This window comes from Aphelocoma coerulescens, chromosome 3 (assembly GCF_041296385.1).
Source record: "Aphelocoma coerulescens isolate FSJ_1873_10779 chromosome 3, UR_Acoe_1.0, whole genome shotgun sequence".
NCBI lineage: Eukaryota > Metazoa > Chordata > Aves > Passeriformes > Corvidae > Aphelocoma > Aphelocoma coerulescens.
In genome coordinates this window covers 29474296-29487501 of record NC_091016.1, presented here as the reverse complement: position 1 = coordinate 29487501, position 13206 = coordinate 29474296, and the positions used below count along the sequence as shown (strand labels likewise).

Sequence of the window (13206 nt, the reverse complement as noted above, 5' to 3'; positions counted from 1 at the left end):
ATTGCTTGTATGCAGGCCTGCCAGTATATGCACAATTACATCACATGGATATGATGTGCATGGATAATAAGGTAGCAAATTCTTTTTTTCCCTGATGTGTTCTGTAATGTAGTAATGGCTTTTTCACAATATTTTTCTGTGTGAAAAATACAGGAGCTTACAGAATTGCTCTTCACACTATTTAAGAGAAATGACTCAACATTTATCAATCCTTAATTACCACTTTAAAACTGCCAGTGGGATTGCCAGAGGAGGCAAGACCATGCAGTCTTAGAGTGGTTACTGCCCTTGTGACAAGCAATGACAGCCAGCTGCCTGTCCATGTTCTTATGGCACTAGCAGGGAAGGAGAGAGGTATTGCTTTCTGCTTTCCATTTCTCCTCTGGGCAGGGAGGCAGACTCTCCACAGTACTGGAGGGGAAGGTCAAAGTGTTAGTAAAGATTTTATTATTCCTTTTGGCTTCTGTCCTTCTTCAAACAGGTCTTCACATAGTGGATTTTCAGTTGCACATTTGCCATCAGCCTCACTAGAAGCTAAAACTTCACTAACCTTGAACATTAATCAGCATTACGAGTTATTGCTGCTCAATTATCTAGCTGCTGTTGTTAAACACTAAAAATCAGAAAATAGCCTGTTTTTCTCTGCACAGTAAGCTGAAAGCCCTTCAGGCCAACCTAAACTGAGCTGCATGCAACTGGAAACAAATGAGTTGATGCTGCTGAGCTCTTCCTGGCAATGCCAGTGCCAGTGGAGGCTGCCTGTGCTGACAAGATGGCTGGAGCCTACACAACAGTGTCAGCACAGGGAAGGGGACTGTACAGAAACCTGGAGCTACCTCTGCAGTAAAAGCTACCCTTTGTGCCATGCATTTAACCCAGGGCCCTGTGGGCTCAGCAGAAAGGTTTCTTTGGGGATTGAAGTTAGACCTCTGTCACAGAGATGTGTCTTTTTGATAGTGTCTGGGTTACATCTGCCGTGTTTCAGAGGAGAGCTCAGCTGGTTGGAGCATGGTGCTAATAGGGCCAAGGTTGTGGATTTGATCCCGTATGGGCCATTCACTAAAGAGTTGGACTTGATGGTCCTTGTGGGTCCCAGACTATTCTGTGATTCTGTGAATTGACAGACATGAATCAGGTGGGAATTAGATCCCTAAATGTACAGCAGACAGAGAGCTTTGCTGAGCGTGGCAGGGCTGGCAGCATCCTGATTTGGGCTCCTCCAGGTGCAGCCCCATGAAACAAGGTACTGCCATGCCTGCAAGGGGAGCTGGTAATGGAATGGGCCCTGCTTAAAAAATAAACCAATCAGCCTTTAAAAAAGGAGAGGAAAGGTGTTCGGAAAATCTGTCCTAAGAGTACTGAGCTGCTTAGTCTTTCAAGTCTGTAATCCTTTGTGTAGAAGGAATTTGCTGAAGCAGCGCAGTCAGTGGCTCTGCTCTCTTTACCCTCCGTGCCATAGCCCTGCAGGAAATTCTCTGCTTGCAGACTGCTAAGATAAACCTCTCTGCCATTAGATTAATTGATTGCAATTGCAAGTGTCTGTTATTGCCACACTGTTCAAACATAGGAAGGGGAGAGAGAAGAAAAGCACAACATAAATAGAAACTATTGATCTTAATTTCTATTTATTTTCATATGCTTAGTGCAAAAGCACACCTATACTGAAAAACATGTAATCAGATGTTCCCTGTTGCAGGCTGACGTAAAAAGGTGTATTGGTGTTATGCTACAAAAGAATTTGGAGCCTTTGACAGTTGTTTTTTTTTAGTGACTTTTTTGTTTACCCTTTAATTATGCTCATCACTGCATTTTACCCTGTTATTTCTTTTCTTCCTTCCTAAGATTAGGAATAAAGAAGTATGTTAATTTCTCTTTTAAATTTTTAAGCAAATATTTATCTCTGAATATGAAAACTGATAACCAGAGATAAAAACATCACTGGAAAAAATTTTCTTAAACTATCTTAGCAAGTAGGAATAGTCTCAAATATGAGTGCAGCATGTCATGCCAAAGGAATGACAGCTGAGGAGAGCTGTCACTGGTGGTTCTCAGGTACCACATCTCCTTCATGGTACCCATTAGCTGCATGGTGACTCCCCTGCCTGATGGGCTTCTTCAAAGTGTTGACAGAAATATGCAACTCTTTCAGACAAAGTCTGGCCCGTGGTCATGCCTTAATCAGAAAATGATGGGAGTGGTTGTAGCTCTTCAGGCTAGAAGTGAAATGACCCACAAAATAGTGTCAGCTTTCAGAATCCCATTGCTTCTGGTGTTTTTTCTGAAGGAGCACTGCTTTCTGGACACTTACAGACATCAATTAATGACTAAGGTTCTGACTCCTGGGTTCAGTTTAAATGCAGAATATAATTGCATGCAGAGTGCTTCATACAGGTTTCCAGGCTTTTTTTGGTACATGTGCTCCAAAGGTCATTAGACAGACATGATCCTGAGAGTGTAACAGAAGAACCAGATAGGAAATAGTCCAAGTTCACATAATTTTTAATGAAATATTTAAAGATATCATAAGCTTTTAGTAATAAAGTATGTTTGCATGCATCTACATTTCTGACAAATGGGAAACAGTCTGTGGGTTGTGACTATATATGACTTTATATAATGTTTTAATTTTTTTTGCTAAAAATCTTATAATTTAAATTCACATGAAGATTATAGGTAATTTCTGTAGTTGATTCAGAACTATTCCAGTTTAAAAAATCAGAATATTTGCTGTTTGCAGTTTTGAGAATATACTTTGTGCTGTATATTGGCCTAATGCAGAGTTCCCAGGACCACAAAATTGTCCTCTTGCCAAATGGTACATGCACATATTTCATGGAGTGATCTACAGCTTTACAGAAAGTAGGGCTCTGTATGTAGAGCATGTCAGGTAGTTTTTCAGATTCTTTTTATGCTACAAATGGACATATTTGTTCTGTGGTGGATGTTTTTCTGAGATTTCTGTGAAATGTCTACCAGCAATGCTTATCTGTCGTTTCACCTACAGGTACATTTATGTTCCAATGGGAGGATCTCAGTCCAGTTTGCTTGGAACACTATTATCTACAGCCCTCACTTTTGCCTTCGTAAGCTACTGGCATGGAGGACAGAGTTATTTGTGGTACTGGGGTGCACTTAATTGGCTTGGAGTAATTGTGGAAAATGGCACCAAGAGGATACTTTCAATTTCACTTATTCAAGATTTAATTGTAAGTTGAATCGCTCTCCATTTCATATTCTTGTTTCCTGGCTCCATGCTCATCTGAAGTTCCTGGTTACTAGTTTGATTTAACCAAGATCAAAAGTCATGGCTAATATATAGAGTTAGCATTCCCTTGTCCACCCTCCAGTATCTGAGGTAATAACTAGTTCATATCACTAGAATTTTTCAAAGTAGCAGCAAAGCAGATGGTGAAATATGCATGGTCTTAAGAGCTTCCTCTGCAGTCCTACATAAGCAAATGCTTGTCACGTTGTATATGGATGAACAGAAGCCAGTTTTAACATTTGTATTCTGATTTCACTCAGGATGGCCTTAAAATATTCATCTTCACTAAAATTAGGAGTGTATATTTCTAACCATGTGTTTCCTGGACAAATGTGTGTGTAGCAGCTGCTTGCATCTGGGAACAAGCTTACACTGGGAAATCTTATGCCACTAAAGAGCCAAGTAAAGATAACATTATTTTGCCTTGAAATCCTCTGATATTTTCATTTTACTTACACTTTTGACCTTCATGCTGTAATTTCGAAAGGAAAAAAATGACTTTGATGAGCAATTAGATGCAAAAAGCACTATTTTAATTTTGATGGTCATTTTAATCTTCAGGTTTGCTCACGACTAAATCCCAATCTTCTAATAACTGTTTGTAAGAGTAAATAATTCATGTCTTGCTTCCTTGCTAGTGATAATTGCACAGAATTCATATTCCTGTATATTGTTGTTTTGGTGGAAACTCACTCTGGCGCCTGATGAAGTCCTGATGATCAAGGAATAGTGTTTGTTGTCCATCCTACCCATTTCGATTTTCTCTGATGTGGCATCCTGTGTGTGGCGGCTGATACAGCTCAGTAATTTAATAGCCAGTGCTACCTTATATCACCCAATTGTCCATCACTGCAATTTCAGTGATAGTCTGGAAGCAGATTTTTACCTTCCTAGAGAATGAGTTTATCAGATCCATTAATCCTCCCTCCCTCTAGGGTGACACTGAGCTTCACCATCTGACCAGCTGCATATGTTTGTCTCTGGACTGGAAGACAGCATAGTTTTTTAGGCATCCAGCTGTAGGAGGAAATGAAAGTGTACGGGCTTTTTGTGTCTGATGTCACTGTATTAGAAATTTAATAGAACTCCAGGGAATTAAGTGCTTAATATCATAGAAATTATCATAGAAATGTTAATGACAATGGCATAATAAAGGTGGGGTTATATATGTTGGATTAATTTCTAACACGTAGTTCTAATTATAGTTAACTGATGCTGGCTGTAGGGTTATTTTTTGTATAAATTAAATCCCTAACCAAGTGCATTTTACACCTTTCCTTCACTTTGTTTTCCTCCAGTGTTATTAAAGGCCTGTCCAGTGTCTTCCATGTCTCCTTCGTTTCTCATTTCTATTTGGAAATATAGTTGTAGACCTTCTGTAGAAGACCCTTTCACATCTTTTCCTGAAATAATTCTGTAGCCAGTATTTTTAATATGCATAGTTTTGGCACCTACATTAGTGCATGAGGCAGATCTCACTGCAATTGTGACTGAGTCATTTTTTTGCCTTGTGCCTTGAAGATTTCTCTACAACAACATGAGCTGCAAACCACCCATTATTGCTCTCTCCTCACTCTTCTAACTCCCATTTTCTTCTTGAATGCTGAGACTGGGGAGCAGATGAGTAGTTGGACTTTGCATTTTCCTTATCAAGGGGTGGAGTGCTATGACATTCTCTGAGATGTACCACATTTAAAAGAAACTGAAAATTTCCCAGTGCCCTGTATAAATTTCCTTTGTCCCCTTCTAATCTGTTTTTTGGAAGCATCCCTATAATCCTGTCTCAGTGAGGGTGTGCTGCAAGCCTAAACACTGTGGTGTTGAAGACCCTCTTCTGGGGTATGGGTTTTTCCCTTGAATTTCATCTGTTGACAAGCTGAAATCCTTTGCATTCTTGTGCTTCACTCGGTTGCTGTGTTGGCTCTTGAGGGCTATTTTTGAAAAGGAAAGTCTATTTTTGTCTTCAGAAGAGCAGATGAGTTTCTGAAAAAATACAGAGCACAGGTTTATGCTTTTTTTTAACCCATTCTGTTCACCAAGGCTCCTCATGTATTATTCTTGAAGTTGAGATACATAATTCAGTTGAGCAGGAGGTGTTTAATTAGTAAAATAGAAAAAAATCTAGAGGTATAAGTTGAATTTTAATTCTACTCTGTTTTTAAGATTGAATTGATCACTAAGAGTAACAAGAATGGTGTGAAAACTGCCTCCTTTTTTTTTTTCTCACACTATATTGTCTCAATTCTCTTGCAAAAGGAAGATTTAAAAACTAAATAGAACATATTCAGGTCTCATCTTTCCCTGAATCCTTGTGCTGACTAAAAATATATATGTATATGTCTCCTATATTTATGCAGATTTTATGGCAGTTTCCGTCTCAACACTTGAAACCTAGTGCAATATGGGGAAATAACACTTTTGTAGCAGTCTGACAGTTTTTAAATATCATCTCAGGCGTACTGAGCTAGAATGAACAAAGCAGTATGGTCATTATTTGTGAGAAGTAAAATCAGCATATAAACAAATATGTACTGAAAACAGTAAATTCCCTGACCCAAAAAATTGGTTCTGGAACTTTTAATTTGAACTGATTTCAAAGCAGTGCCTGGCTTCCTGAGTTCAGCTCTAGAAGAGCTGATGCTCCTTCTTACATACTTTCAGCTTACACTGTTCTGAACTTCCACGTTTCAGTGAGTTGTGTGAGGAGAAGGTATCTCCACGTCTTTTTTCCCTCTAGAGATTATTTGTTAGTTCTCAGTAAAGTACAGCTGAATTAATTCATACTGTCTTTTCAGCTAAACATTATGTATAAAACAATAACTGCTAGGCTTTATAACATAGGGCAGATCTGGGAACTTCATATTAAACGGGAGAAGTTTCCTTGTGTTTTTGTCAGATCTTTCTTTCTTTTTCAGCTGATATTTAGATCTGTACTGAGCAAAGTAGTGCTTTGCTTCACTGTTTCTATATTACTTTCTTACAGATGAACAGACTCAAGTAGTAACACATTTGAAATCAATGACAGAATTTGTATTGACTTTTAATAAACAATGTGTCTGATTTATGAAAGAAAAGGCTAATGGCTAACATTCTCCCAGTGATTTAAGTTTTTCCTTCTTTTTCCTTAAGGAAAACGAGATAGAGATCTATAAAAAAAAATTAGATGCTGGTACAAAAATAGATTTCGAATGAGTTAAACCTTAGAGTAGCTGGCAACACCTTTAAATCAATGGATTTTTGAAAAAGAAATACTTGGAAATCATCCAAAAGGAAGATGTAGCAAGGGGAGTGAAGCTGGCAGATTGATAAAATGAATGTTTTAATCTACATTGAAATAGCAACATTTATCTTTTTAGTTCTTCAGTTAAGTGAAAACATTTCATTCAGTCTAGTGAGAATTTTTTAATTGGGACATAAAGATCTCTCTTCTCAAAATCATACTATGATGAATTTCTAGTTTAAGATCTTATTTTTAGATCTATTTGGTAAGAAACTAAATCCGCAATACACAATTCATTTTGAGAAACCAACTAATTTGAAGCATGGCATATTTTAAATTTTTACTATCCTTGTAAGTGTTTTGGTTTTTTAAAGTGTAGAATACTTTGATTTCTACATTTTCACTTATGGCTGCAATGAGGTACTAATTAGGTCCATTTTGACATGCTGTTACTGCCTGCCTGGCCCCCCTTTGCAAAAGGGGAAGTATTTTATATGATGTCCATGTTTTTGCTTAGTGATTTAGATTAGACTTCATTAGTGTGTTACATTATTCTTTTCCCCAGAGGAATGAACTCCATACATTTGTCTCTGTAGTTAAAAGATCACCATTATTTTGTGCACCAAAGATGGGATCAGGGACAACTGGTATCCTCAGCTTTCTAAGAGCAGAATTTTAGATGACTTTCATAGGTTTCGGTGTGGTGAGGAGTTTTTTGTCTGTTTTTTTTTGTTCTCTGCCTAATTTTGATTGCCCTATTTGTTCTGCTAGGTGCATTAAAATTTCTACAGTTATTCATAATAAGTTATGCATTGTACAGTGATCCTGCAGACAGCTGGTGTGGAGCATGGAAAGGTTCTGACTGGTTAGCCTGGTGTCTGGGCTGCGGTTCCACAGGGCATTAAGCTGGACTAAAAGCTCATTGCTGTTGAAGGGGGGAAGATTTAATTTCTCTTTCCTCCCTTCTTTTCAGTCTCACCACTTCCTCCTCCTCACACCTTCCTGCTGGAATCTTTGCTCAGCTGATCTGGCTCTTTATCCCAGCAGAAAGCTCTACTTCCTTGGGTTATTTTATTGCTAGATGCTTTGACTCATGGAGAGGAATCTGAAAAGCACCCAAAGCAGTACAGTGTAAGAGAAAAAAGCCAAGGAAAGGGAACGGAAGAGGAAGAGCTCAACTGCTTGGAACCTCCTGCTTGTAGCTGTGCATAAACAGTGTGGGGTAGCAGACTGAACCTCTGTGTTTAAGAGCAGTGAGGCAAAGAAACCAGTTGGGTTCTGCTGCATTAATTACTCAGGCTATGCTAGGCCACACATTCAGCCTAACCAAGATGAAAGTGCCTGTGAATTTCACAGCCATGTCCCATATACATTGAAAAATGAGTAATTACTTCCTTTAAATGTCAGAATTTCTTTTTGCAAGTATAACTCACTTTAAACTACCATGAGACAAATAAAGTTTCCTTCTTCAGTAGAGACAAGATCTGACCAAACATTACTAAGTCATTCAAGGGAGTTATGTTTGTTGACCACCTTGCAAGATTAAATCTTTAATAAGACCTTTGCAATAAATAAAGACCCTAACAGCTGTTCTTCAGCATGCACTGGGCTTTGATCTTCCTCTTACTTCATTTGGTGGAAAAAGTATTTATATCACTTGTTTACTATTGTCAAGGCAGTCTGGCCTTTTCTTTTTTTCCAGTAGTTTTGTATAATCCATACATATTTTTATTGCAGCATGGTAAATTGGTTAAGTGACAAGCATTGCCAGTGATACTTTCTTCGTAACATTTTTATGTACTTGCTGTAGAATCGTTTTGAGTTTGTTGCTTCACTTTCTAAGTATCAACAAGTTCCCTTAATCAGACTTATTCTCTAATGCAGAATTGGTTTTTGAGACTAGGTACCAACCATAATGTCAAAACCCAGACTAGGGGAAGGGGCTTGCCACCCACTCCCTACTCCCCACCCCGACGCTGAGTCCAGCCGTATCATTGCTCTAACCAGAAATCTTTACTATCCAAAGTAGACGTACTCTGACTCAAAATCAGTGGAAACTTCCTCTTCTAGATGTGAACATTAGTCAGGGCAGGTTTGTGACAACTGGTCTTTGATTTGGTTTTAGAAGCAGCAAGCTGTGTCAAGGTGCTGTTTTGTACTGAGATGATGAATGACCATCAAAGGTAAGTATGGGTTGGCTGATGCATCCTGGTCCATCCAGTGACTTCTAGCTTTGCTAACAATAGTTCTGAGTCTAGAAATTCTTGCCATGTTTCTGCTTTTGTTCGATTTTATTTTCTTCGCTCTTCTCCACCCTCCTGTTGGAAGGGTTCATTTGTCTTCATGGATGTAAATCCCATAACATTTTGAGTGCCCTGCTAAAATGTACTCACTCAGTCACACACTTGCATTGTGACACTGGTTTTCTTTGCTGAGGGAACTTCTTATCTCAAACTCGGTAACTGTAGCGGGTTGGGTTTGTAACCGGGCGGAAACACCAATTTAGTGTAGTGGTTTGGTCCAAGATACTCATTACTGTTTATCTTCTGTGAGGTAAGAATTAGGAGAAATGCAAAGCAGGCACCAAACTTGAAAGAATATAAAGAAGTTTATTAACAGACCTAAAAGAAGGAAAAAAAATTATACTACACCTTCAGAACTTTTCTCCTCCCCCTCCCCCCTTCCTCCCTTCTCCCACTGACAATGTAAAAAGACAACCCTTAAGATGTTCAGTCTGTTTACCACTTCCATAATAACCTTGTTCAGTCCATTTAGGAAGAGGAGTCTCTCTTGCCCATGCTATGAAAACATTATCACAACGAGCCAGCCGCTCAGGTTGGTTCTCTGCTCGCATGTGAGTTCCTTCCCCCGACTTGCAGCTTTTCCCACGACTGCTTTCGAGGGTCCACTCTTGAAGGTTTTTGGGGTACAATTTTAAGGTTGAGCCATTCAGAAACAAAAGTTCTCTTCACCCATCTCTGGGAGCATTTCATCTCTAAGAACAGAGGCCCTTTTCCTTCCCTGGGAGCAAAGGGTCTTCCTCATCTTCATCTCTAGGACTATCTCTGGGAGCATCTCTGGGAGCTGAGTTTTTCTCCTTTCCCATTTGGAGCAAAAGTCCTCATCGCTTCCATCTCTCCCTGTCCAAAATTCTCATGAAATTACAGCTGCGTCAGCATCTGCCTGTCTCAGCACAGGTGCTTTTGCTCACAAGTTGAACACTCCACCCCCCCATATCTTCATGAAATTACAACGGGATACTCTGATATATCATAGCTTCACAACAGAATTTCAGCTTTAAGCATCTCCTCTCTCTCGCCTCAGGTTTTCAGCTCTTCACAGCATTAAAAGGGTTAATCTCACCTCAGCCTTGCAGCTGGAATGTTGCTTATCGAAGGGGGGGGGGGAAGAGGGGGGAGCCGAGCCGCTCCGGCTGCCCACAGCAAGGCAGTGGGGAGGGTTCCATGGCTGGAACAGGCCCATCGGCTCCAGGATGGCCGTGGCCCAGCCTGGCCTGGCCCGAGCAGGGCCTGGCCGGGCCCACTGGCCCCCACACGGGGCCCGCAGCCACCTGTCCCAGCACTGGAAACGAGACAGAGCCTCTGCCTCAGGGTTTTCTATTCTTAAGTGTGGATCACAGAGGCAGTCACAACTTTAAGTGGCTCAAAGAACTGTCCATATTCAAACTGGCCGCTGATAGGTTCTGTCAGGCCATAGAGGAAGCAGTAAGCACTCCTTTATGAGAACATCACTTCTGAAACTATACTAGCTAACCCATGACAGTAACAAAGACTGAAAATGTAGTAGAGGGACAAGCATAGGCAATATGATACAGACTTCTGTGTGGTGAATGACAAAGATGACTGCAGAAATATTTCCGAAATAACATTCTATTGTTTCCTACCTTTTAAGGCTTTTTTTTTTTTTTTGTCTAATCTGTGCAAGAAATATTATTTTTGATGGCAGAAGTGGAGAAACCATTGTGATTTTTCTGGCATGATTACTGCTCTGCTCCAGACTACAGTGTCAGGTGGGAAGGCCCTGGCATAGCTGCTTGGCTATCATAAAAAAAAAACATTTCTCCCACCTACCAGCATTATTTACTTTCTCTTCCATTTTGGAGACATTGGGCAGTTTTCTGGTACTCAGTCAGTAATGCTGTTTGAAAAGCAAATAAATCATGCTCCAGTGTGAAAACAAGGCAGAATGATGCTGGTTATGTGCTTCTTTGTTACTGTTACATGAATACAGCCTCCCACTGTGGTTTGCCTCAAAAATTAGTCCAGGCAATAGATGCCAGCAATTACAGAAACATGAGTTAAAGTCCCGAGGAGTGGTTGCACTCTGGTTTTTCTGCTCTGCCTTGAGCTACAGAACCTTGCTGCAGGGAAATCATGGTCTTTATTTGTTTAGAGTGTTTCTCTATAGGGATTATTACTGTGTGTTATTTATTTGATAACAGTCATAAGGGCCAAGATCAAAATTCAGCACTAATGATTGGTGAAGTTAGATCCCTTCCCAACTGGATTACAATTTAAAAGGTAAAAAAGTTAAAATGTGGATGAAGGAACTGAAAGAATCAGAATGGGCAGAATGAGAACCCAAAGAATAAAAACAGGGATGTCAAGGACTTGGACACAGAGAAGAATGCACAAATCCCTCCATCAGTGAGAGCTGAGACACATTTATAGGAGTATGTACACTGCCATCACTTGGCTAAATTCCCTGCTTTAAGCATAAACCAGAAAAGAGGATGGTGCATTTCAGTGCTGTTCATTTTGCACTTTTCTCAAGCTGCTACTTAAAACAGAATAAATGGGCAGGTTTTTGAGAGTGAAGAGTTAAATGTAGAAGTACAGAAATTTACTTGTGTGTATGTCAAACTTTCACACATGCATCTGTAAGTGTAGTGGATACATACGAGCTGGTAGGAGGCTTTCTTCAAACAGAAGGGGGAGTTGGCTGTTTGCTGAGAGATGCTATAAATGTAGATCTTTTGGAAAATCTAAAAATGAAATGGTGCTAGTGCAAGACAGCGTTTTGTTGAGTGAATGTTTAGTAAGACATCAATAGAGAAGATGAGTATCTTCTCAAATACTATATATAGCATTTATTCCTAAATTCAGAATCAAGTTCTATTTGTGAAAATAGATCTTAACTGACAGCTGCTTGATTTTAATTGTGTGGTCCTCTTTTTATAGGAGTTATGTAGGGAATTACAGGTTGTTTACATCATCCTGTCTCTTGGAAAAATGCTGTCAGTTCCTGCTTTCATGTGTGAACCTTCCTGGAGCTAATTTTTACTTTTGCTTTGGAAGGAAAGTATATACCTTGAAAAGAAATGGGGTATGCCCTCAAGCCACAGTTCAGGTTGGGTAGAAGGGAGGGAAAACTGCAAGCAAAATGAAATGCCAGAAAAATGAAGCAAAGTGAAATAAAGGGGATGTTTCTGGGCTAGAGTTAGGTGAAGAACAGAACAAACAGGAATGATTGCCATGATTAATGAAGGATAGAGTGTATGTTGGTGGGGAAGTAAATTTGTTTCTATTTGGTGTGGAAGTTGTTGATGGATAAGATATGGTAGCACATCTTGTTCACTTTCCTCTTGCAGGCCTGTTCTTATCTTGGCACTGTTGCAGCCCTGGGGATTCCACAGTTTCTTTTAGATTATTCCATAAGTTAATATTTTGTACATGTGTTCAACCAGAATTCTTTATTTTTGTTGCTCTTCTGTTCTGTGGTACAGTCTCTACTCCTACTCTGTTGAACATCTGTCCCTCAGCTTCAGAGTGCAGGAATGTGTACCATATTGAGATGTCAGCCTCTCATGAGCTGCCTTTCCCTGGCTCCTGTTGATCTTCAGGCATGACTTCTGCTATCATTAATGAGCACGTGTAGTCCCTCCCTTGGTTTCTGCCGTCTCCCAAACACACTTTTGTCACTACGACCCATTGCCTACTGACAATGTGTATTAACAAACATAAGATGTTCCACTGCTTGGACCCAACCCATCTTTATTTCTACTGCTCACTTTAAAAATTAAATAAATTGACATTCTGTTTGGCAGAGCTTTGTCACAATTTTCAGCCTTTCCTCCGTCCCATCTGCTCCCCCAGCTGCTCAGTCACACCCTGCCCTCCATTTTCAGTGTGCCGAACTGCAGATAGATAAAATAGCCGGTAACTGTTAGTCAGGATGTGTCGCCTCCCTTCCCACTGTCCCATCTGCTCCTCGCTCTCTTTCAGCTTTTCACCCATGCTCCTGTTTTTTTGCTGTTCCGTTATTTTTGGCAAATGGCTGCATTGCGGATGACCCAGATTCAGGGAATGCATTGGGGTGTTTGCTCTTGTGGAAATGTGGCGATTCCTGGGGTTTAGGGCTAGGCATTGAAGATTTGGCTTGTCATTTACCTGAGCACATTTTCTAAAAGAAAGCACTTGAGGAGGGCTGGCACCTTTAAGATTGGCTGGGTGGTATCCTATGCTCCTGTAGGAAAGTATAGAAATTATGAGAGGGGCTTATTCTTTAGCTGAGGTACAATGGAGGGTGAAAACTGAAGCTCAGAAAATGGGTAAAAGGAACTTCAGCAACTGATTTGAGGTTTTTTAAAGCACTTTCTTGATATGCATAAGAACACCACCTGTAACCCTCCTGTACTGTGCAACTTTACCCACAAACATTTTACCCGTCCATCCCCTCCCCCCAGAAGTCCTTGTAAACC

General features: G+C 40.0%; 1 protein-coding gene across 4 annotated transcripts in view; it reads left to right on the top strand.

Moving 5' to 3' along the window:
• Positions 1-13206, top strand: part of HHAT (hedgehog acyltransferase) — a 212552-nt gene that overhangs the window by 133950 nt on the left and 65396 nt on the right. For all 4 annotated transcript variants that reach the window (XM_069009625.1, XM_069009622.1, XM_069009626.1 and 1 more), the window contains one exon: positions 3005-3206. In XM_069009625.1, the coding sequence (XP_068865726.1) occupies positions 3005-3206 (202 nt within the window). The remainder of the gene's footprint in view (positions 1-3004; positions 3207-13206) is intronic.